General features: G+C 42.0%; 1 protein-coding gene across 1 annotated transcript; it reads left to right on the forward strand.

Moving 5' to 3' along the window:
• The first annotated feature begins 45 nt into the window (after positions 1–45).
• Positions 46–23,233, forward strand: CFAP96 (cilia and flagella associated protein 96). Its single transcript, XM_065405340.1, has 8 exons — positions 46–252; positions 2,684–2,808; positions 4,762–4,981; positions 12,084–12,221; positions 12,306–12,381; positions 15,066–15,245; positions 20,684–20,856; positions 22,949–23,233. The coding sequence occupies exons 1-8, from the start codon at positions 65–67 to the stop codon at positions 22,995–22,997; spliced, it is 1,149 nt and encodes a 382-aa protein (XP_065261412.1). The 5' UTR covers positions 46–64; the 3' UTR covers positions 22,998–23,233.
• Positions 23,234–26,301: the final 3,068 nt, after the last annotated feature.

Here is a 26,301-nt window from a genome sequence, read left to right on the forward strand (position 1 = left end):
GCGGGTGCGCAGCGCGCGCGCGCAGCGCGCGCAGCCTCTGGACTACACCAACAGGGCTCCACAGATGGGGTGGACAATACTGGAATGCTGTTCATGTGTTGTTGGACTTTCCGGAATCCAGAGCAACTGCATCAACAAAGAGCCCTGGGTAGAGTCCCGTCCCTCTGAGAAGCTGCTGCCGCCGCCTGGGGATACAGAGAGGAGAGGGCTGCTGCTGACCCTCTGCAACATACCCGTCGGGGTTGGTGTGAGGTGAGTGAGAAATCCGTCCAGACGTCCTCCTTAAAGCGTGTGCTGCTGATTATTCCCTCTCTGTGCGGCTCACCTCAACCACTGCAATTAACAGTCAGTCGTTACTGTCAAGGAAGATTTCATGCAAATTATTTAATCATGCAAATATCTGCAATAATTTATGCGGTAATGATATTTATGCATCGATTATTCATATGCTGATGTAATTATAGTTACAAAAATATGTTTACATGTATGTAAACTGATGCAATTATATGTGTGTGTTTATATGTAACTGATGGTTACATCATCATTTAAAATCAGTTTTTACTTTAACAGTACATTGCACTTCTGCAACATCTTCCATCCAAAGAGCTTTACCAATATTAATACATTAAATTGCTCAACATCCCTGAGAGGCAGGTAAAATATATTATACCCCTTGAAAAGTTATACACCATATATTCTAAATGCAGTGCTCAGGGGTCTCTTTATATGCTGATTAGGGGACTGATCTTGAGAAGAGCTGAGCACCCATAGCTGCCATTGACCTCAATCATTTACATTTTTTAAGTCAGTGGGAATAGTAGCTGGTCAGCACTTTTCAGGATCAGGATTTAGGTTACCACAATAAGGATCCCAAAACTTCTTCACATCTCCTTGTACTACCCCTGCTCATTGTTAACCAAGGATGACTACAAAGCACAGCTGAAGGTAATCCAGAAAGCAAAAGGAGATGCTATCCTGCATATCCTGACCAATGATCTGCACTACTCAGATCCCTGATCTCAATATTTTAAGGGTACTTATTAGCAAATTTGGATCCAGAGATTTTAATAAGAGTTGAACCCAGTTACATCACAGATGAATGTGGGCCATATCTGTCTCATATTGGTTTTAAATTTGTTTTTCAAAGGACATGTGATCATAGAATATCAGGGTTGGAAGAGACCTCAGGAGGTCATCTAGTCCAACCCCATGCTTAAAGCAGGACCGATCCCCAACTAAATCCCCAAATTGCCCCCTCAAGGATTGAACACACAATGCTGAGTTTAGCAGGCCAATGCTCAAACCACAGAGCTAACCCTGCTGGCTCTTTCCCATGCACTCTAGTTCAGTCCTCTTCTCACAATCACCACTCCAGTTATGACCTACAGTAGCTCCTCACTTAAAGTCATCCCGGTTAACATTATTTCATTGTTACGTTGCTGATCAATTAGGGAACATGCTAGTTTAAAGTTGCACAATGCTCCCTTACAACGTTGTTTGGCAGCTGCCTGCTTTGTCCACTGCTTGCAGAAAGAGCTGTCTGTTGGAGCTAGCTGGTGGGGGCTTGGAACCATGGTGAACCAGCAGCCCCCCCATCAGCTCCCCCATCAGCTTTCCCCCCCCCCCCCGCCCAAGTTCCCTGCGTGGCAGCCGCCCAGCAGGCTATCAATTGCCCAGCAGTTCAGCTGTCCCTTCCCCCACTGCCATGTGCTGCTCCTGCCCTCTGCCCGGGAGTTTCCTGCTTGCTGTGTAAGGGGGGGGGGGGAAAGAAGAGGGGTGCTAATGTCAGGGTGTCCCCCTCCCTCCTGCTCCTTTACCCCATCCGGCCATCTCCACAGAGCAGCGGGGGACATGACAGCTTGCTGATCAACTTAAAAAGGCAGTGTACTTGAAGTGGGGTCAGCGAACTTAAAGGGGCAATGCAGTCTGTCTGTCTGTCTGACTGTCTCTCTCTCTCTCTCACTGTGTGTATCTCTGTCTCTCTGCATGCTGTCTCCCCTCCTGCCATTCTTACTGCCTTGTAGAGTGTGAGGCTACATTAACAACAATGTGTTAGCCCTTGAGGGCTCAGCCGAGTGCTAATTCATCATTTAGCAATAAGGCATTCCCTGGGAAATATCCCATCCTCTTCCACCCTCTGACTTCACCACCTCAACCAAGCTACAAAATCATCATTGCTCTGTACAGTATTAAATTGTTTAAAACGTATACTGTGTATATGTTTGTGTGTGTATATACACACACTCTCTCTCTGTGTGTGTGTGTGTGTGTATATATATATATATATATATATATATATATATATATATATATATATATATATATATATATATAGTCTTTTGTCTGGCAAAAAAAGTCCCTGGAACCTAACCTCTGCTATTTACATTAATTCTGATGGGGAAATTGGATTCGCTTAACATTGTTTCGCTTAAAGTATCATTTTTCAGGAACATAACTACAATGTTAAGGGAGGAGTTACTGTACTTTATAGCTAATGTTACATACTGAGTACAATAGAAATGTAAAGGAACTGAGTGCTAGTACTTTTGAACCAAAGAATCTCGGCACCATAATGGTACATTTTATTTTAAATGCTTAAACTTGTTGCAGACTTTGACTGTAACTCTATTTGTACGTTTTTGCAGTAAAAGAAGTGAGCATAAGAAACATCTATATTTTCTAGTGTAGTGAACTGTCACACACAACCAACCATGCCTGGAGAAGGAAAAACTGACATGGAGAGGGTTGGCCTCTTCAGTGAAATGGAGTATGTTACCATTGGAGATAAATATGTCTCACACTATATGCGTAAGTACATTTCATTTTAGCAATAAGGATATTTCCAATAGCTGTCTAATCTGTCTTTCTACTGACTCACTGTTTTCTATTAGTCCTTTTAGAGACATCTGGGTTTTTTAGTAACCAAAAAGCTCTCTGTCTTTGCTCAGTGTGGCATAATCCATTTTTAGTAGAGGTCTGCTTAATATATCACAATAAATGCAAAAAGGGCATAAAAACATAAATATTTTTCAGTTTAGCTGAGTTTTATGTATTAAGATTAATAAAAATATATATGCTGCATTTTGTTGTCCAAGTTACAGATAAAATATACTATTGAAATGACTGGTGTGTCTTTACCTACCAGCTGGTGGGGAGTAGGTGTCCCCTCCAGTGACTCATCCCCCTTCCCTGCCATAATTGTGGAGATTTCCAGGGGCTTCTTCTCACCACACCATGGGATATAAGTGGTGGTAGGGTTCCAGTTGCTCCATGCAGAGACATTGCAAGTGGATTTACTTTTAGACTTTTGCGATAGTACATATTCTTTTGGCTTTTCACATTGGCATTCTTTCCCTTGGAAATGTCAACTCACAGATTGTGTAGCCCTTTGCACGTCCCAAATGAGTGCAGCATTTTTTTAAATTTATAATGTCCTTATGATTCAAATTTTAAATTAATAGCTGTGAGTTTTGAGAAGGGTAGATAAATTATGTAAAATTAGGTTAACAGGCGACCAATTAAAATTTTTGAAACCCCTGAGACAAACCAGGTAAAGTAGATTACTTTATAGGATATGTATAGCATTTAATTACTTTGAAATGAACATTTTAAGAAATTAGGTCCTTTGAAACTGTTTCCCAATTGTTCTGAAAGAAAACAAAAAATGGGACACCAATTTTCTTTGTCAGTAAATATACAAATTATCTTCATTATTTTGAATATTCTGCTAAGAGACTCAACTGCAGAACAGCATTAATATGATGACTTAATCCAACAGCAAATTGCTCCACAGTTTTGCTCCTTGGTTATCTTTGTTAACATTTGTAATGTTAAAACTGAACTGGCATTATGGAAAGCCTTATCTTCCCCTGACATGCCGATGCTGAGAGCAGGTAGTTTTTTCTGTGTGGCTGCTCCAACTGGCACTTCTGTTGTAAGATTATGTTTTCAGTACTTTACATTTTGTGGTAATCTTTTATTTCTTTGCTCGTAGTTGACCAATGTGCATAGGAGATTTATTTATTTATTTATTACTTAGGGCTGGATTCTTTCATCCTCACTCTTGTTCATTGGAACTACTCATGGCATTACTCTTGATGAGTAAGGATGACAGAGTTTGACCCTCAGTAAAAGTCAGCCTTTGTGAATTGATGTTCATAGATTCCAAGACCAGAAGGGACAATGTGATTATCTTGTCTGACCTCCTGTATAACACAGGCCATAGAACTTCCCCAAAAATAATTCCTAGAGCAGATCTTTTAGCAAAGCATCCAATTTTGAATTAAAAATGGTCAGTGATGGAGAATCCATCATGACCCTTGGTAAATTGTTCCAGTGACTAATTATTCTCACTTAAAATATCATGCCTTATTTCCAGTCTGAATTTGTCTAGTTTCAACTTCCAGCCATTGGATCATGTTATACCTTCCTCTGCTAGATAATGCTAGATGTTAGTGCAGAATAGTTATGGCCTCCCTCCAAAAGGTACTAATTGCAATGGTATTTTTGTGTTATGGATGCATGCCACTAGAAACTTGACTGAGTCAAACAATTCTTTTTCCATATATTAAGTTACTGAACAGTTGCCATATAGTATCAGCAATCAGTCACTACCACATGTGACTTACAGGTGAAAGGTTCTGTACTGCATTACCAGTCCCTTTGAATCATCCATACCCAGTCTTCATTTTTAATTTCTACATTTAAATTAAGAGAATCTGTAGAGTTAAGTGAATATTTACAATGCTTATTGTTTTAAAGGCCCTTTCAATGAAGCTGCAAGCAAGAACAAACAAATGTTACCTGGGGGTACCAAAATGCTGTCAGCTCTTCAGGCAGGTTACTTTGAGCCTCAGTTTATGAGGGTTTTCGAAGGTGAAGCCTACTCAAACCCTGTGCAACTAAGGAGGCGATATAGATTGGCAGAGTCAAAGAAAAATATGGGCAAAGCTTTCCTTCCAAGCAATGGAGTCAAACTGCCGTAAGTATTTGGAAAGGCTTCCTTTTTGTGTGTGTGCTGCATTAAAAATAATTTGTCACAACTTTTTTATAAAAGTTAACTGTTAACAAGAGTACGGTCTTGTTTTTATGAGACGATATGTACAACATATGATAAAGAAGCAGTGTTAAAACACAGTACTGCCATCGTCCATACACCTGATAACCAACATAAACTTAGAGAGAGAGAGAGACGTTAAAGATCTCAAGCAGAATATTGTGTGAAGCTAAGAGTTCTGCATCATGGGAAATGGGACTAACAGAATCCGCTATCCTGAATTTCTCTATTTCTATTGCCAGAGTTCCATTACCTTGGATTTTTTATAATACCTGATCAGTCCACAGTGCTGGAGAAAAATGGGCTCTACCAGAATAAAAGTACCACCCATTGAAAACATCATGGGATGACACCTCTGTGACTGAGTTGGTCAGAGGATACGGAGACATAAATAGCCTGCAGTGCGTTTGACCTTTTGATGAAAATATTTATCTGTCTGAACAAAGATCCCATGTAGCATCACATAATTACAGTTAAAGCAAGAGTTCATGTAACTGTTATTGGACTGAGAGGTTTTCTTGCTTTTGGGGCTTTTTAATTAAAAATACAGACAGGCAGGAAAAAGTCTGTTATATTTAAAGAAATGTAAGATGTCTAATCCATTTATTAAAACACAAGGATTGTCTTAAAGGGATATTAAAAACTATGGGCCAGACTCTGGCAGGTATTCACAAATAGGCATAATGTCCCCACTCTGCTTCTGTGTCCCCAAATGTACACTTATTCGGTATACACTGTAATGTATATGTGTCTATAATAAAGGCTAAGATTTTGTCACAGATATTTTTAGTAAAAGTCATGGACAGGTCACAGGCAATAAAGAAAAATTCACAGAAGCCTGTGACCTGTCTGTAACTTTTATTAAAAATATCCCTGACAAAATGGGGAGCTCAGCTACAGGGTCTCCACACTACCTGCAGAGGTTGGGCAGCTGCAGGGGCTGCTCCGAACTCTGGGCGCCCCTGCTGCCCTCGGTGGCTCAGAGCTCCTGGGTGGCTTGGAGCTGCGGCCCCACTGCCTGCGGCAGCTTGGAGCATGGGGGAGGGGGGGTGACCCTGGCGCCTATGTTGGTCACGAGCTGGAGGGGGGCACTGCCCCCAGTGGTGGAGAGCTGCGGGGGACCTCACTGCCCAAGGCGGCCAGGAGCTGTGGCCCCGGGAGCTCCGGGGGGAGGAGGGGGCGCTACTCTGCAGCTCCTAGCCGATAGGGCTGACTTCCACGACCTCCGTGAAAAAATGGTAGCCTTATCCATAATATATAGGTGACTTTGCACCTCACACAGAGCCTACACCACTCTCTTCTTACTAGGGGTAGGGATAATCTTTGAGGGTGAGCTGTTTGCAGGGGATATTCAAAAGTCAAGGAATGCATACGGAATATAGACAAACTATCGTGTCTTTGCACTCTATACAACATTAATAATATGAGGCGAGCACATGGACACAGTTGGATTCTAAATAACCATGTTTATTAACTATATATAAAAATACAAAGCCTAGCTACATATATACACTGCTGCTTTGCCAGTGATCTGGAGACTTGTGCAGTACTCACTACACAGGCTATGTCTATGGCTATGTCCAGTCATCTCTCTGTGGCTTGGGCTGTGAAGAGCTTGGAGAGTAACCTCTTGTTCGTTTTTTTGAGGAGCCAGGATTGGCCATTTTCTGCCACATGCTCTAGAAATACCATGCGTGTATATGCTATTTCATTGATGCATATGTATGCACATAGGCAGACAGAATTTAGCCATATAAGTAGGGCTTTAATTTCACTTGTCTGTAGTAGGATTTCCTCATTTTTCAAATGGAAGATTGCTAAAAAGTATCCCCCAGAAGTCAGAAGGTTTAGAGAGCAAAGGGGGCTTCTTCAACCAAGAATCATATGGGCTGAGACTCTGCTAATGGCTATGGGGTCTAGTGGGAGCAGTGTCCCTTACTTTCTTTTCCTGTACATTTCAGTATGCTTGAAAATCTGTTCACCATAAACTTTGTCTGGTCATTTGTCATAAATATCCAGGAAGTGGCCCCTTTTATATACCATGGACTGCCTCACAATGAAGTAGAAGGCCCAGATCCTGGCCTGTGTCCGAGCTGTGCTCTGCTATGTGTGCACAAAGGTGGTTTTAAGCCATCTTTATGTCCCATTCCTCCACTGAGTTCTGAGTCCATCCTGTCCCCACTGCAAAGTAGATCAGCTCACACCATACCCCCTCCACTGGCGAGGTTGGAAATCAGGTGGTTCTAGGAGCCTGTACAGAATCATTCACTGACAGTTGAGCAGCCATAATGGGGATGTAGGAGCTGGTGTGTATATGCCTGTGCTATCTTTGATGGGTAGGCGAGTGCTATCCCACTATAGTTAAGGGAGACCCACTCACTCTCAGACACTTCTGTTACCTCTGCTATATTTTCTATAGAAACCAGTCAAACCACCCCAACCCAGTAGGAATTAATTGCCATGCACACCTAGCCCCAAGCTCAAGTCCACTGAAGTCAATGGAAGGTTGCCTGTGCTACCTTAATTTGGCCCTCTTGTACATAGGCATTAGGGTACAGTGTTTACATAGTCACATTATTTTTTCATGTGACCCCTGCCTCATTTAGTGCACAAGATGGACGTTGCTCACTTAAACCCAGAAAATGAGAAACACATAATTAGTGATCGTCTCTGAAAAGTTTGGTTTAAGTGACTTGCTTAGCATCACTCAGGAACGCTGTGGCAGAGACAGGGGTTAGAATCCAGTTCTTCTGGGCAGCATTCAGCTGTCTTAACCACAAGACCCTTCATTTCTTGCTTGCTATTCCTTGCCTCACTCACTACACAACTTCTGCAACAAATGAGACAGGGGGTCCTACAGACAATAGCATCCCTTACTACACAGCTCAGGTTCATCCACAAAGCAGATCCATCTCTGTACTCAGTCAGGCAGGGATCCTATGTTAAAGATAGTACGCAATCATATAATTAAAGACTGCACAAGGAAGATGAATTAAAGATGCACAGGAAACCTTAATTCTGGCATTTCCTAACTTTTGAGTGCTTGACTTTGCAACCTTAATAATGTTCTTTTAGCATAGCATTTTTGTGAGCAATTTCCCAGGATTTTAAAAAAGCAAACCGCAAAAATAGAATTCCATCATGTGGCATCACATTGACCCATGTGGTTCCTCAGCAGGCATGGAACCTTTAGTTCCACCACACAGATCTCTGCCACTTGAGCTAGCGGGAGATAAGACAAACATTTTGTCAGTGGGTTTCGTGGATATTTGCTGACAGCAGAGGAATCTTGGGTTTCATTCCAGGTTCTGGAAGGGAGTGTGCTCCAATAGGCACAGATGATTCTCTGCCTGTTTCTCTCAAGCTTGATCTCTTCCTCTCCATCCCATTGAACCTGTCCTAGTCCCAGTCCAGTCTCTTCCTCATCCCTGCCTCCTTGTCTCAGTCCCATGCTCCTTACCTTTCCAGCCCCAGTCTCCAGTTTCTCATCCCAGTCCCAGTCTCCCTGCCCAGACAGTTCTGCTCTTCTCTCAGTTCACTCTCCAAGTCCCAGTCTTCCTCCAGACTTCCAATCTCTCCCCCTCCCCACACCTATTCCAAACTGCTTGCCCAGCCAGTCCTAGTTCCACCACTCCCACCCCAACAACTTGTCCCCAGCAGGGCCATCTCTAGGGGGGTGCGGGGCCCAGGACATAGGCACCCAGTTTCTATCTGCTGGGGGGTGCTCCGCCCAGGCCCCACCCCCACTCCACCCCTTCCCCCAAGGCTCCATCCCGCCCCACCTCTTCCCCACCCAGTTCCGCCCCCTCCCCTGAGCATGCTGCGCCCTCGCTCCTCTCCCCTCCACCCCCAGCACCAAGTCCAGATGCCACAAAACAGCTGATCAGCAGTAGGTGCTGGGAGGGAGGGGGAGGCACTGATCGGCAGGGCTGTCGGCGGGCAGGAGTCACTGGGGGCAGGGGGAGGTTGGTAGGGGGGCTCCGCCTTGCCCCCCGCCCGCCGACTCCTGCCTCACCTCCCCGCCCACCTCCTCAGGAAGCGCAGGGCCCTCCAAAGTGTGGGGCCCAGGGCGGTCACCCCGATTTGCCATACCCTAGGGATGGCTCTGGTCCCCAGTTTCCTTACCTAGTCAGTCCCAGTCCCCACCACGCCCAGCTCCTCATCTGATTTGATCTCTCCTCTTCCCCTCCCACTAGCTCCCTGTCCCAGTCTCCTTCCCTGGGCTCCTCATCCAATCTCAGTCTCCCCCTACATTCCCTCCCTGTCTGCTTGTTTTATCCTCTCTACCCAGCCAGTCCCAGTTCCTCCCTCCCCCCAATTCCTCATCTCATTTCAGTGTTCCCCACTCCCCAGCCAACTGGCTTTGTTTTCTTCCTCCGTTTCCCTTACTAGCTTCCAGTCACAGCCTCTACTTCCCCACTAGCTCCCAGTCTCCTTGCCCAAACATTTCCTGTGCCCCCAGTTCCCAGTCCCATTCTTGCACAACCAGTCCCAGTCTCTCCCTCCAACTCCCTGTCACTGTTTCTCCCCTCCGCCAGTCTCACCAATCTTGCTCTAATCTAGTTCTTCCCATCCCTCCTGGCCTGGATTTTCTCCTCTGTGCATTAGAATCAGATATGTTCCCCCACCATGCTGTCTGGGTGCCAGCAGGGGGGGTGATCGAGAGCTGAGGAGAGACTGCCTACTGCTCTCAGTTGCAGTGCCCAGCCCCACCCCAGCCTCGAGCAACTGGGAGCAGCTGTTATAGGGGAAGTCTTTCTGAATTCCTGTAGTTCTGGGCTGGAGCATGCTCAATTGCTCTGTGAGGATGGTGCATGTGCAGTCCGGTCAGCACTAGGAGCTGTAAAAGGCTGGGTATGCCCAGGGAGGATGGAATCTTTGGAGATTTTACCTGTTTATCTTTAGCTAGTCTCTACCGAGCATTTGCAAACTGTAGTTTTTTTAAAGGTTTATAATTGACCAAATTCAACTCTTTTTTTATGGGGACAACCAAATGTCCATTCCTGACACAAAAGCCATCCTTTGCCAGGTTTCAAGTCCCTGCTCTAAAGCAGTGGTTCTCAACCTTTCAGGAAACTGATTTGTCTTGCATACCCAAGTTTCACCTCACTTATAAACTACTTACAAAATGCCCCTCTGCCATGTATATTGGCCAAACTGGACAGTCCCTACATAAAAGAATAAATGGACACAAATCAGTCATCAGGAATGGTAACATACAAAAGCCAGTAGGAGAACACTTCAATCTCCCTGGACATTCAATAACAGATTTAAAAGTAGCTATACTTGAACAAAAAAACTTCAGAAACAGACTTCAAAGAGAAACAGCAAAACTAAAATTCATTTGCAAATTTAACACCATTAATTTGGGCTTGAATAGGGACTGGGAGTGGCTGGCTCACTACAAAAGCAATTTTCCCTCTTTTGGTATTGACACCTCCTCATCTATTATTGGGAGTGGACTACATCCACTCTGATCGAATTGGCCCTGTCAACACTTGTGAGGTAACTCCCTTCTCTTCATGTATCATTATATAATGCCTGCATCTGTAATTTTCACTCCATGCATCTGAAGAAGTGGTTTTTTTACCCACGAAAGCTTATGCCCAAATAAATCTGTTAGTCTTTAAGGTGCCACCGGACTCTTTGTTGTTTTTATACAAATACAAAAGTGTCACAGCACATTATTACTGAAAAATTGCTTACTTTCTCATTTTTACCATATAATTATAAAATAAATCACGACTCCCATTTTGAGAAACAGTGATATAGTATAAGCAAGTAATTGTCCATATTAAATTTTAGTTTGTACTGACTTCTTTTCATGTAGGCTGTTGTAAAACTAGGCTAATATCTAGATGAGTTGATGTACCCCTACTTCCAGGGGTACGCCTATCCCTGGTTGAGAACCACTGCTCTAAAGCTTGGGGGCACCAGAGCATTTCAAAGAAAAGGTAGCCAGACTTTTTTACTGTGGGCAAAACAACTTCCCCCCCCCCAATTTAAAATTAATTTGTTTTGAAGTATTTTTAAAGAAATTGTAGTTAGGAAAATGGGCTATTTATCAAAACAATTTATCTTTCTTTAGCCTCATTCTCCAAAATGACTCAACCATTTTGGCTGAAATAGTACAGGAAAAAATCAGCTTCAAACAGACACTCGACATGGAAAATGTCATTCTGAACGTTTAAAGTTTGGCAAAGATATAAACATCTGAAAATGGGTCTTATAATTGTAGTTACGAAAATGAGCTATTTATCACTTTTTTAAAGTTCTTCCAACTTTTGTTTTCTTTAATAGCAAAATCCCAAATTTGTTTGCCATTGCCTCTGATGATGAGCAGTGCCTTTCACTAGTTTGGGGGGCACTGATGGAAGTTTTTATATATTAAGATTTGCGGGCTGTTATAAAATATGTGTCAGAGCCTGCATGCTCTTTGATAAAATGCATATTTGGGACATGAATAGTTGAAGCTAATCCCTTGCAGAGATCCTAAGCCCCACATCAGGAAATTCCTCTGAAGACCCTGGCTACCTGGTCCTGAGAGTACCTCTTCATTCTTAAAAAATGTTGGTAAAACATACAGTAGGAAATTCAATACAAAAATGTTGGTAAAATATAGTTAAGGTTGTAAATACCTAAAAATACCCTTAATATAAGGTTGACATAAAAACAACAACAACAACGGTGAAAAGCAGGAACATGTTAAGAGAAGATTTAAAGCAAACAAACCAAAAGCCAAACATTGACGAGTGTGGACATGCACAACTAAGGTGCCCCAAAACTTTAACTCTGTCCCCACTACTCGCATCGTGTGCCTCTACCACACTGTGCATAGGATCATTGTTGTACATGTGGAATGAACAGAACCTCAAGTTTTATATGTGTAGTCCAAAAATGTTAGTTGCTTGTTTTTCAATTAATATCATTCAGAATTTTGAAACTGTATAGCACTGAATGGATACTAATTATTAATTTATTATTATTAACAATAATTATTGTATTATGTGTTTATTTTATATTTCAGATGCGGAATGGGTACTTATTATGGAACTATAGGTGGTCCATATCCATTCTTCAGTGCACAACTAAGAGGGAAAACAGCATATGCTCCTCCTGGAAAGAACCTTTACACAAATCCTGGAAAGAAAGGAACTGGATATGGGTAAAACATTCAGTATAATTTCCTGAATAGTATTTCATCAAATGCTGAACTTTGAGGTCACCATTACTAATTTTCTTTACACAGATATCCAAATCTTACCATAGGTAAACAGTATCCACACTCAAGTGATGTGTATGACATTGGAAAAATGAATGCAAAGGTAAAATTATTCAGTAACTTTATTTAATCACTATTTGTAAACAGTTTACCTTTCCTGTAGTTTTTCTTTTAGCCTAAAGCAACCAGTATTTATTTATTTACCAACTGGACTGCAGATAAATTGCCTTTTTTTGTTAAATATATTATTCCTTTCCCGCTTAGTCACCCCAGCACAGAGTCCTATTGCTTAGGCTGAGCAGTGGGCTAAGGATTTGACCCAAAGTATTGAATTAAGAGAGAGAGAGAGAGACCCAAATTAATTATTATTTATTTGTTTGTTTATTTTTATTTGTATTGTGGTAAGTCCTAGGAACCCAAGTCATGGACTGGGACTCTTATTTTATTAGGGGCTGTACAAACATAGAGCATATAATCTGTATTTCACTATATAACTTAGTAAATATGAGAAGGCTGCTATATTTATATTTCTATGTATCAATCTCACTAATATTGTATATTTTCATCATATATGGGGAACAATGATAGCTGAAAGAGGGCTTTTTTGCCATAGGAATAAGTATTTTGAGCTTTATATTTTTACCACAAACTAATATCTGTTTGGAGTTAAATTGAGATTTTGAGGGGGAAAATACAGTAAAAGCTGTTTTATCCGGCATATTGGGGGAATTGGGTAAGTGAAAAATGCCAGTTAACTAAGAGGGAGGGAGTTTGGGTATGAGACGGGGGCTCAGGGCAGCAGGTTAGGGCGCGGGAGGGGTTTCGGGTGCCAGATCCAGGGGGTGCTCACCTCAGGCAGCCCCCTGTCCTAGCCACTCCGAGGCAAAGGTGCGGCAGGCAGCTCTGTGCGCTGCCTCCACCTGCAGACACCACCCCCACAGCTCCCATTGGCCACAGTTCATAGCCAATGGGAGCTGCGGAGCTAGTGCTCGGGGCAGGATGGGGGCAGCATGCAGAGCTGCCTGCTCCGCCTCCGCCTAGGAGCAGCCAGGACAGGTCGCCGCTTGCGAGGAGCCACCCAAGGTGAGCAGCCCCCAGATCTGGCACCCTGCACCCCCAAATCCTTTCCGCACCCAAACTCCCTCCCAGAGCCCACGCTTCACACCCCCTCCCGTGCCCCAACTCACTGCCGGCCCTGTGCCAACCGAACTATAAACCGGAATTTCAGTAAAGATCAGAAATGCCAGTTTATAGAGCTTTCCGGTTGGTGAAGTGCCAGATAAAACAGCTTTTACTATACATATATTATAAGTTTCAGCATCAGGATTGGGGTTTTGTTTGCTACTAGTTCACATTTGGGTTAGAACGGTTAATTTTTTATTAGTTTGAATGACCCAAGTTGCAAATTTTTTTGGTAGTTTGGGCCCAAATTGCAAAGTTCAGATCCAGAACTGAACTTTGTGAAGTCTGAGGGTGTTTAGATTTAGGGTTTGTGTGGGGCTCATCTCTGATTAGAACCATGTAACATAATACAAGTGTGACCACAAATAGTGGAGGAATGATCCAGAATGACTAAGGGCTTGTCTACACTACTGCTTAAGTTGATAAATAAATAGAGATATACCTATCTCATAGAACTGGAAGGGACCCTGAGAGGTCATTGAGTCCAGCCCCCTGCCTTCACTAGCAGAACCAAGTACTGATTTTGCCCCAGATCCCTAAGTGGCCCCCTCAAGGATTGAACTCACAACTCTGGGTTTAGCAGGCCAATGCTTAAACCTCCGAGCTATCCCTCCTCTCCTCAGCGACATAAGTTACATCGACTTAAAGTAGTGTCTATACCGGGCTATGTTGATGGGAGACACTCTCCCGCCGACATAGCTTCCACCTCTCGTTGAGGTGGAATAATTACATCGATGGGGGAGCGCTCTCCTGTTGATGAAGCACGTCTTCACCAGATGCAGCTGCACCGATACAGCATAGTAGTGAAGACAAGACCTAAGTTTCACACAGTCACCACACGATGGTGGACTCCACACAAGTTCTCTGCTCAGCTCTTCAAATAAAACACAAAAGAGAAGTATCAGACACTGAATGGACTTAGAGAATGAAGTATCCTCTTGGCTTTAGAGGTGGTTGGTCTCTACAAGTCAACCCATAGACGGTCATTGTGGTGAAGCTGGAGGATAAATAAAGGACCTAATTCTCCTGGGTTGTCAATCTGCACATTTTGCAAGCTCTAAATTTAAATTAAAAAAAGGTGTACCACCAATTGTATAACTCCCCAAATCCTGCCTTCTCCTCATGCAGTAGAACCACATTGTTTTGGTTGCCACAGGTACCTCTGTCCTCCGGAGGAGGGCAACATTTGTTTCTTATTCATTAAGCAGTGAAAATTTGCTCCCCATCATTAGCATGAATTAGCAAGTTTGTACTGTATTTGTAATGTTAAAGTCCATACATGTACCATGTGTCCATTAATTAATTTGAGATCTTAAAGAGTTTTTAAATTTACTTATTTTAAGAAGTCCTTAAATTCTTCTTTAAGTGTGTCATAGTTTCCTAGCATTTGTTGTGCTCAGTGGATTGTTTCGTTATGCATTATGTTGTGCCTAATGTATATGTGGAAGCCAGAATTAACATTAACAGAGGAAATTACATTAAATACATTGCTAAAAGTAAGTTTTTTTCAAGACTGAATTTAAATCTCTTTTTATTTTTTTCTAATCAGAATAATCTGAGGTAAAAATGCCCAAGGTGATACCTTTAAAACTACTTATTTTACAGAAGGTGCATGAAGACCATCTGCGTTTGGTTAAAGGAGGGCCTTTCAAGTTAAATCTCTATCCTCGGGAGTATTTTGACATAAATCCATATTATGATGATAAACCTTTGGCACCAGCTAAGAAACCAACCCCAGAAAAGCCAGTTGCACACCCCTTTAAACCAAGTTCTCCTGCTAAAAAGGTGAGTCTGCTCTCTAACTACTGTAGCAAAAAGTGAAAATCCAAATATTTGGTGGTGTTCTTGTAGAAAGTTTAAATCATATTGTATAGAAGACAAAAATCGTAGAAGAGTAGGATTGGAAGGGACCTCAATAGGTCGTCTAATCTAGTCCCCTTCACTCAAGACAGGGCTACGTAATAACTAGACCAGAGGTTCTCAAACTGTGGTCCGCGAGCTCCATTCAGGTGGTCCGCGATAGTTCCCTCTAAGGTGCGCGCCTGGGAGGCCACACACGAGAGAATGAAGAGCCGCCCTCTTAATTAGTGGAACCACGCAGGTGTAGCTCCACTAATTAGGTGCCTGGACCCTGGAAAAGATGCACATGTAAGGTGAGGTGGTGGCCTTGAGGCCTTGAGGGTATCCCTTGAGGGGGTAGGTGGGAGGGGGCAGTGGGGTGAGAAGAGGGGGTGGGGGGACTTTGGGATGTGCAGGGCTGGGGTGGCCAGAGAAAGAGGCGACTTTGCCCAGCTCGAGGGCTGCGGCTGCTGGGGAGAGACCCCCCTCCTTCCCAGCCTCAGCTTGGGGGCTGCCACGGCGGGAGAGAGAGGGCACATCCATCACATTAGAAAGATAAGATACTGATATTAAAATATGAGTTGTGTGCTTTTATTTGTAGAACAAAAAATATTAATTATTATAAAGTTTTTTTTATATAGCACTTTTATCCAAAATACTTTACAATAGTTAGCTAATGGTACAAACAACATTTGGAAAGATCATTAAGTGGTCTACTGAGACCCTCAGCAATTTTCAAGTGGTCTGCAAAAAAAAAAGTTTGAGAACCACTGAACTAGACCATTCTTGTCAGGTATTTATCTAACCTTTTCTTAAAAACCTCCAAGGATGGAGATTCCACCACCTCCCTAGGCAATTTGTTCCAGTGCTAAGAAAATCCCAGCCAAGATTTTGTTGTGGAATCTGCAGCTTTTTATAATTGCTGCAAATTTGAGCCAGGTAGCAAGCCACTCACTCACATTTGGGCTGACATGATGGAGGAGTGGATGGGCTATATTTGAGTGAGTGGCATTGTGACCTGGCACACAGGGTTGTAATGCAATTCAAATTTGGCCCAGCCACCTCTCTGTCATGCTTGTCTTTGAGAGCCAAACAGGACATATAGTGTCTCTTCTGTTGCCATGTTTTGGAAAATAGACTGCATGCTTTGAACCACAACTTTAACAAACTGGCTACAACTTTTGAACCAAAAACCCACAAATTTCTTACAGTCTTACTCATGAGTAAATGCTCATCAAGGTGAGTAAGGGCTGCAGAATCAAGCTGTAAAATTACTTTAAAAAGTAGTTAAGTCTATTTCTAATCAATTAATATACAGCAGTGGTCTCCAACCTTTTTACGCCCAAGATCACTTTTTGAATTTAAGGGCAACCCAGGATGTACCCTTCCCCTTCCCCAAGGCCCTGCCTCTTCCCCAAATCCCTGCTCTACTCACTCCATCCCCCCGCCCTCCATCACTCGCTCTCCCCCACCCTCATTCACCTTCACCTGGCTGGGGTAGGGGTGCGGGCTGGGGTGCTGGCTCTGGGGTGGGGCCGAGGGGTTTGCAGTATGGGAGGGGGCTCTGGACTGAGCCTGGGGCAAGGGGTTGGGGTGCAGGAGGGGATGAGGGGTGCAAGCTCTGGGAGGGTGTTTGGGTGCAAGAGTGGGTACAGGATGCTGGCTCTGGGAGGGGGGTCAGGGCTGGGGCAGAGGTGCAGGAGGGGGTATGGGGCACTGGCTCTGGCAGGGGGGTCGGGCTGGGACACAGTGTTGGGTGCAGGAGATACTCTAGGATCGACCGGTTGATCGCGATCGACCGGTTGGTGACCACTGATATACAGTATTAATGAACAAATGAGCTATTTTAGCTCTGATGCAGAAGTAGGTATTAAAAAATCTTATTGCTTCTTCCTACTGTAAGGAACTCATGCAACCTGTGCAGGGCTTCTAGTTAAATGAGCATAACTAATGCCCTATTGGTCGTTGCCCACCAGAAGCCCCCTACACTGGCTATCTAAGAACTCAGTGAGTACCAGTCCATATCTGCTCAATGCAATGGCTTCCTGGCTCTGAACCTCAATAGGTACTTTTCTCAGAATAAAGCCTGATGCTACTTCAGTTGAACCTGAATATGTTGAGAGTGTTATTTTGTTCTATGACACCTGCTGTAAAATAACCCCCCTAAAATCCATCGTAAAAGTGAATCATAGAAGTGTAGGACTGGAAGAAACCTCAATAGGTCATTTAGTCCAGTCCCCTGCACTCAAGGCAGGACTAAGTAATAACTAGAACATTCCTGACAGGTATTTGTCTAACCTGTTCTTAAAAACCTCCAAGGATGGAGATTCCACAACCTCTCTAGGCAATTTGTTCCAGTGCTTAACTACCCTGACATTAAGTTTTTCCTAATGTCCAACCTAAACCTCTTTTGCTGCAATTTAAGCCCATTGCTTCTTGTCCTATCTTCAGAGGTTAATGAGAACAATTTTTCTCCCTCCTTGTAACAACCTTTTATGTACTTGAAAACTGTTATGTCCTCCCTCAGTCTTCTCTTCTCCAGAGTAAACAACCCAATTTTTTCTATCTGTCCTCATAGGTCATGTTTTCTAGACCATTAATAATTTTTGTTGCTCTTCTCTGGACTTTCTCCAATTTGTCCACATCCTTCCTGAAATGTGGTACCCAGAACTGGACAAAATACTCCAGTTGAGGCCTTATCAGCACGTAGGAGAGTAGAAGAATTACTTCTCGTGTCTTGCTTACAACACTCCTGCTAATAAATCTCAGAATCATGCTTGCTTTTTTTGCAACAGTGTTACACTGTTGACTCATATTTAGCTTGTGATCAACTACAATCCCCAGATCCCTTTCCACAGTACTTCTTCCTAGGCAGTCATTTCCCATTTTGTATGTGTGCAATTGATTGTTCTTTCCTAAGTGGAGTACTTTGCATTTGTCCTTATTGAACTTCATCCTATTTACTTCAGACCATTTCTCCAGTTTGTCCAGATCATTTTGAATTTTAATTTTAAAATGCAACCTCGTGGTCTTTTATTGCAAAAGTTCTCCTATGTCAGAAATACGAAAGGTATGATTGAGTTTTCTTTGTCAGTTGTGATTGTAATTTACAAAGCAATGAAATCTAGTTTGATTCTATACAAAACCAGAAACTATAAATAACCTGTGATGGGGTGTACAAATCCTGCACCAGGGAAAAAGGGATTAAAAGTAGCTTTGGGCTCAGGGCTTGTGTACTCTACAGGGGTTACAGTGCCATAGCTGGGGAAGTTACTACAAGAACGAAAGGGATTCTCCCATTGCTGTAGTAACTTGCTGTCAGCCTAGTCACATCTACACTGGGGGGTTAGGCCAGCATCGTTGTGGCATTCAGGAGTGTGGATTTTTCCTAAATTTTAAGTATACACTGGGCCTCAGGCACCAGCGAGGCATTCCATTCTCGGAGGAAGAGCCTTAAAAGGGAGATGCCCCTTGGACAGACCTCTCCCCACCTGCTCCTAGGAAGGAGCACTGCAGAAGATGAAGCTGACAGAGGCTTCCTATGAACATTGAACAAGAGCTTTGAGGATACTGAGCCAGGCTATGGCTTGTCAGGTATCTCCTGAAAGCAAGGAAGCCGGGGTCACATTTGGACTATTTTTGTGTTGTGCCTTTCTTCAGTTACCTTTCCTTTGAGGCCTTAAGAGGGCTGGAGAAGAAGGCAAAAAGGCAGTCCACAGTAGGAAGAAGCCCAGAGAATAAACAGGAGAGGTCTGGGCTCTAGGTTTTTTGCCGCTCCAAGCAAAAAAAAAAAAAAAACCTCTGAGAGCGCAACTGCCGAAGCAAAAAAAAAGGAATGCTGCCCTGAAATTGTGCCGGGAATCCAGGGTAGAGGTTGGGTTTGGGTTCCCCTAGACAACCAATGAAAATCCTGGTGAAGCACCTGGACAATGGTTGTAAGGCCTAGTGGGCCTAGAGTTGTACTGTTATTGGACTGAACTCTGACTTACCCCCAAAAGCGGGAGGCTAAAAAGTGACCTGGCTGGAGGGCTAACTCACCAGACTAAGGACGGCCCTAGCAGATCTGAATGGCGGGATCAGCAAGGTTAGAGAAAGGAAAACCCTGACAGCGCTGCACCCAGCCACAAGGTGACACACAGGCTGGTGAGTCACTTTGTCATATAACCATATTCTATATAACTTGAAAACAGCTTATCTTTAAAATCAGCACAGAGCAATTGTTAAAATTTAGTTAATCAAATTTATATGTAGAGTTGCCCATTTTAGACCACAGCAGCTAATCAGAGTTTGAGGCCCTGGGGATGTTCCAGTTGGAAGTAAAAATTGATGGAGTCTGGTATTTTCCTTGATACACTCTTGTTTATTTACAAGGAATGAACAAAATCCTGTGTCTCTGAATGCAGAAGGAACCAAGAACAAAAGGAACAGTTTCTTACCTTACAGCCCCCAAGCCAACCCCAAACCCAAAGCTCACTCTCTAGCTTGTTCTAGAGTCATGCTGTGCTTACAGGCTCCTGATTGGCTTTCTTGCCTTTCCCTCTCTCTATGTTCTTGTCTGTCCTTTATTTCTATGTGCTCTCTCTTCACACACACCCTGTACTCAAACAATACTCAGCCAAAAGCTCCAGAGCAGGTTCAAACACACCTTTTGTCTTGGGTGGTGGTTTATGCTTACAGTTATGTTAATTGAAGGTTGAGTTCACACCTATCAATCTGAATGAGGTTTTAACTCATCAGTAACAAGGTTTCACCCAGTTCATAACAGTAGGAATAAAATAAGGTAACTCCTCCACCTAGCACTCCTCTGGAGGACTCAGAACTGTGCAGGGCCCCCAAATCTGAGAGCACTAGGATGCAGGTGGTAACACCCCTTCCTCACCCTTCTCACTGCTGTTCTAGTGGGAGGGCTAGTAGAGACTAGCCAATGGTGTATCTACCACCATATTGTCTAGTGCTCTGGGCATGGTTAGGCAACATGCTGATAATAATGCTTGAATCCTGCCAGATGGTACCACTATTGGTACCACCAGTGGAGCTGTACTGATGGGAACCAGTGGTGATCTTTATCGGTTCCATTTTTGCCACAATAAAACCCTACATTTTAATTTTTTTTACAATACCCTTTATATTTTTAAGATTCTTTCCTCATAATCCAGGATACATACAAAAGAATTTGTCAAATCAAGTATTCACCAATGTAATTATTTAAATTTTCTTAACAGTTTCCTGTTGACTTTAAACACACGTGGTATGTGGTTTTCCGATATGTACATAATATGATGTGATTTGCCATGCAGTGTTCTGGATTACCTTTGTATGGAAAAATATAGTTAAAGCAATTATATTGTAAATTAGCACTTTGAAACATTCCTTTTCTTTTCCAGTCAGGGGGCATGAAAGCAGGAACATTTGATCCTTATCCTTCCCATTCTGCTGAGCCCTATGTGGTTAAATATTCTAAGCCCATCACAACTAATAAAGAAGGACGGATTTTTCATCCTCCTACTGGATCAAAAAGCAGGCCCTCTACAAGTATAATGGCTTTAAATGTTACAAGGTAAGCACTTTACATTTACTTTGATATTTCATGTTTATAGTTTATAAAATACACCTCTACCCCGATATAACGCGACCCGATATAACACAAATTCGGATATAACGCGGTAAAGCAGTGCTCCGGGGGGGCGGGGCTGCGCACTCCGGCGGATCAAAGCAAGTTCGATATAACGCGGTAAGATTTTTTGGCTCCTGAGGACAGCGTTATATCGGGGTAGAGGTGTAGTAAGAATTTTTAAAATAAATTAAAAATTAAAGTCAGTAGTGTTTCTTTCCCTTCTGAACAATTAGTTAATGACAAAAGGATAAGAAACGTATAGATGAAATAATTTTCTGAATTCGTTCCTACTCTTTTGTATATTCAGATTAATTTAAAATGAAATATGTACCTATTGACCTGCTGCATGATATGATATCATTGACCTGTTGTGTTCTTATTCTTTTGACATCCTCTGCCCTTGCTACAATATACAGGGAACCAGGAACATATCTTTATTAAAAATAAAACTGACTTTTTTGTTTCTATTGTATATGTGAAATAAAATTGGCTCCCTCTGGTGGCCAACATAAAACCTGTAATAATGGCTAATCAAAGCCAGTACAGTCTGGAGCATGGTATTTAAATTGGGAGTCTGATAGTTGCTAATGTCTGAGTGCTTTCCTTTCCAACATTAACATTCTTTTAACACAGGTTTATATACAGTCCATTTCTTAAAGTTCTTGTGTTATGTTGTTTATATTTAGAATATATTTGGTCTCAGATCTCATTTGTCAAAACTCGAGAAGTCACAGTAAATAAAAAAATTAGATTGTTTTCTTTAGATTCTCTTAGCAAAACATTTTCAAGAGCAGACACCAAATATTTGCATACAGATCAATTAACTATACATGCAAATATGATTTCTGCATGCACACTTGTGTAGTGCGAAACATTGTAGGGGAACTCCAGGTTAGCTGCACACTCTTGAAAATTTGACACATAGGAATGTGTTTCACATTTGTGATTTAGATTTTTTTTTAATCTTCAAGTTGAAAGTATATAATATTCTTCCCCATCCTGTCTGCCACCAAATGTTCTTCTAATTACCCTCCTTTTCCCACCATGCCCAGATGCTGTAGGTGAGCAGTCCTGTTGCGTTGCAAAGCCAGTTTTGAGTTTTTATTTATACCTATAAGACTAAACCAGAAGCTGCTTGATGCTCCACATTTACCTTTATTAATTATTGAAACTAAGGCCTGTCTACACACAAAAGTTGTACTGTTTTAAAGTGGTACACATCCTTTTCCACTGTGGATGCAGTTATACTAGATAAAGGTGCCCTATACCAGTATATCTTAATCCCCTTTCCAAAGATAAGCTGTTATAAGGCACCTTTGTACTAGTATAACTGTGTCCACACTAGGGGTTCTACCAATATAACTATTTCAGTAAAAAGTTACACTTCTATTTGAAATAGTTATTCTGGAACAAAAAACGTGTTTAGACTAGGCCTCAAACTTTAAAGATGGGTAACTGGTAGTAAAGTGCCATTGACTGCTGCCAGATGCAGTCAGGATTGGCTTGCTGGAAATAATAGACAGAAAGAACTATTAAATCTGACATAAGTACTAGAGAGAGAAATGGAATATAGTATTTCAAACTATCTCCCATGTATTCCATCTTAAAGAAATCTAAAGAACGCAGTTTAATTTATTTTCTCATACTATTCTCTTGCGTTTTGGGAGGTAACGGTGATACCAAAATTATTCTATGAAAATCATAGCTCATAAATATTAAGAAATGTAATGAGCAATGTTTTATCAAAATATCCCCTTCCACATTGCTTTACAAGTCTTTGTTTTTTCCCTGAAAAGCTAATGCTCTGATATTTAGACCATGATCCTACAATTGAATTTGCTAGCATGGATTCCTGCATTCATTCAGAGCCTTATTGAAATCAGTGGGACTTTCCATAGGTGCAGGGATCCATGCTTGTGAATCCTGCTGCAGGACTGGAGCCACAGTTTGTTTTGTTTTAGCAAAAGTTGTCTTTAGATCTAATATACTTGTGATTGGCACATCTAATGGAAGCTTTGTTTCACTTAAATTTCAGATCACTAAATGTAATGAACTACAAGACTACACACTTGATATCATATTAGCTTTGAACAGTGGGATAAAGAATACACTTCTTGGATTTTGTAACAATTCAATGCTTAAAGGGCATTTGAAGTAAATAAAAGTTTTGTGGAAGATAGAATTCAGTCAAATAAGGCAAACCCAGATTTTAATTGTATACTATTTGAGACGATATTTTATAAATATGTAAACAAAATAAATACATAAATTATGTACAAATCATATATGTTTAAAGTGTGAAATTAAACTATATTAATACAAATGTTATAGTTTACTCGTACTGTTGGAGAGGTTTATACATCAAATATACACACCAAAAAGTATTTTAGATTTTAAGTTTTTATATAAATGTTATGATGGTGGCATCAATAAGCAGCAATTACCTCTTCTGAGATGAACATCAGTATTTATTAATCAGAGATAAAATATTGTCTAAAGTAAAGGTATGGTTTCCATGTTCATCTTAACCAAGCCAAAACGCATTACTGTATTTGGATTGTCTTCTTCAAAAGAATACGCCTTCTGTTAAGATGGCCTTCTGAAAATAGACACCATCTCCCATTGTTTACAAAAGGGACGGAGGCCACAACCTTTCATAGCAAACATGGTCACCACCTCCATTCATCTGCACTTCACAGTGCTCCTCTCTCTGCCTCTTGACAGCATAAGGTGCTGTCATCTTTCTTAAGGGTAGTTTGGCTTCACTTCCATTCAGGGGAAAACACTGAAAAAAATCTATTGTGTCTTAAAAAATCAGTTTCTTATAACCTGAGACCATAAACACAAACTTTAACCCCCTCTTAACATAATTCACCTGGAATTGGTATAAGGTCCAATGCAGTGTAGCCATGTCAGTCCCAGACTATAAGAGAGACAAAGCAGGTGAGGTAATATTTTTTATGAGACCAGCTTCTGCTGATGAGAGAGACAAGCTTTCGAACCACACAGAAAGCTTGTCTCTCTCACCAACAGAAGTTGGTCCAATAAAAGATTATTTCCTCACCCACCTTGTCTCTATAAGCTCCCAGGTATTCAGAACAGTTTGTTAGTGTATCAAAGCTAAATTATTACAAAAATCCACAAAGTATCCAACTTGAACATTTAGATATACAAAATTGTTACACGAAGATAATGTTTTTATGTTAACATGTATTAGAAGACTCATTTTAGTACCAAAAGGATTCTTGGGCTATCCTACCACTTTGTTATTCACTGAGTAATAGCAAAAAAAAAAAAAAAAAAAAAAAGTAAATAAAATTGAGACTGAACATGACATTTTCCAACATTTAATAGTATGAAAAGGAAAAGGAAAGTATTGGCCAGGTCTTTCAGTCCATACTTAGGCAAAATAACCATTGAGATCAATAGAGGCTTTGCCTGAGTAAAGTTACTGTGGGACAGGGCCTCCTAGTATTTATATATTTTAATTGATATGGCAGTTTTGGTGTTTTCCAAGTCCACAGACATCAAGCATGGTTAATTTCTTTTTTAATTTCAAAGTTTTTATATTATTGAACAGGTATTAGTGATAGTGCTGTCCTTTGACGTTTTGGTGTCATCTTCATAGGAAATATCAGAAAGATATATGGTCAATAATTTGGATGCATTCATCATTGCTGAACTCTCTAGATTCAAAATCACTAGATAGCAGAGCAAACTGTACTGTATGTCTTCTTGACTGCAGTTCTAAAACTTGACTCCTTGATTACAGATGTAGTGCAGCTGACTGAAATAGCACTATAGTGTTTCTTTACATCCCTGTGCATCTTATCTTTTTGTAACTCTTCCTCTTCTAGCTTCTTTCGTATTTCAGCAATCTTTCCATTCTCTAACAAATTGGAAACATTGGAGATTTAATTAAAACTTTTAAAGCTTAATTTAAAAAAAAATCTATTGAACTTTGTTAGTAGAGATTTTCACAGCTGTCAAGAATGTGGGCCAAGCTAACGTGCTTCTCATGGGAGCTACTGCCTTTCCCCATATACTGTAAGTTGATTGGGGCAGGAAATGTGTATGTTCCTATGTGTCTGTGTTATGCCTAGCACAATGGGGTTATTCCTGATTGCCAACCATAATGGGGCCCACTTCTGGTTAGAGCTTCTGGATGCTACTGTTTATTATACAAATAAAAAGTCTGTAGCTCATTTTTTCCTAGCTTCATGGTACTTTCTCTGGTAGAACGCAGGACTTCCTCAGAGGCTGCCTTTAAATTGTGCTCCAATAACTATCTAGTACAGTAACTCCTCACTTAAAGTCGTCCTGTTTAACGTTGTTTCATTTTTATGTTGCTTATCAATTAGAGAACATGCTCGTTTAAAGTTGCGCAATGCTCTTTAACGTTGTTTGGCAGCTGCCTGCCAGACGTTGTTTGGCAGCTGCCTGCTTTGTCCATTGCTTGCAGAAAGAGCAGCCCATTGCAGCTAGCTGGTGGGGGCTTGGAACCAGGGTGGACCTGCAGCCCCCCCATCAGCTCCCCTAAGATCCCTGTGCGGCAGCTGCCCAGCAGGCTATCAATTGCCAGCAGTTCAGCTGTCCCTCCTCCCACTGCCATGTGCTGCTCCTGCCCTCTGCCTTGGAGCTGCTCCTGGGAGCCTCCTGCTTGCTGTGCAGGGGGGAGGGCGGGGCTAATGTCAGGGTGTTCCCCTCCCCCCTGCTCCTGCCCCCCACTTACCCCATCTCTATAGAGCGGGGATGGGGGACACGACAGGGTTCAGGACGGAGGGAGAGTGCTGGCAGCAGCTGCTGTCTCAACTTGCTGATCTACTTAAAAGGCAATGTACTTAGCGAGGGGTCAGTGTACTTAAAGGGGCAATGCACATCTCTCTCTCTCTCTCTCTCTCTCTCTCTCTCGCACACACACAATGTGTGTCTCTGTCTGCCATACTGTCTCCCCTCCCTCCATTTGTGCTGCCTTGTAGAGTGTGAGGCTACATTAACAACAATCTGTTAACCCTTGAGGGCTCAGCGGAGTGCTAGTTCATCATTTAGCAGCAAGGCATTCCCTGGGAAATATTGCATCCTCTTCCACCCTCTGACTTCACCACCTCAACCAAGCTTCACGATCATCATTGCTGTGTATAGTATTAAATTGTTTGTTTAAAACTTATACTGTGTGTGTGTGTGTGTGTGTGTGTATTAATAAAATAGTCTTTTGTCTGGTGAAAAAAATTTCCCTAGACCCTAACCCCCCCATTTACATTAATTCTTATGGGGAAATTGGATTTGCTTAACATCATTTCGCTTAAAGTCACAATTTTCAGGAACATCACTACAACGTTAAGCGAGGAGTTACTGTATGGAGAAGACATAAGGTGCCACAGTAATACA

This window comes from Emys orbicularis, chromosome 5, assembly GCF_028017835.1.
Source record: "Emys orbicularis isolate rEmyOrb1 chromosome 5, rEmyOrb1.hap1, whole genome shotgun sequence".
Taxonomy (NCBI): Eukaryota; Metazoa; Chordata; order Testudines; family Emydidae; genus Emys; species Emys orbicularis.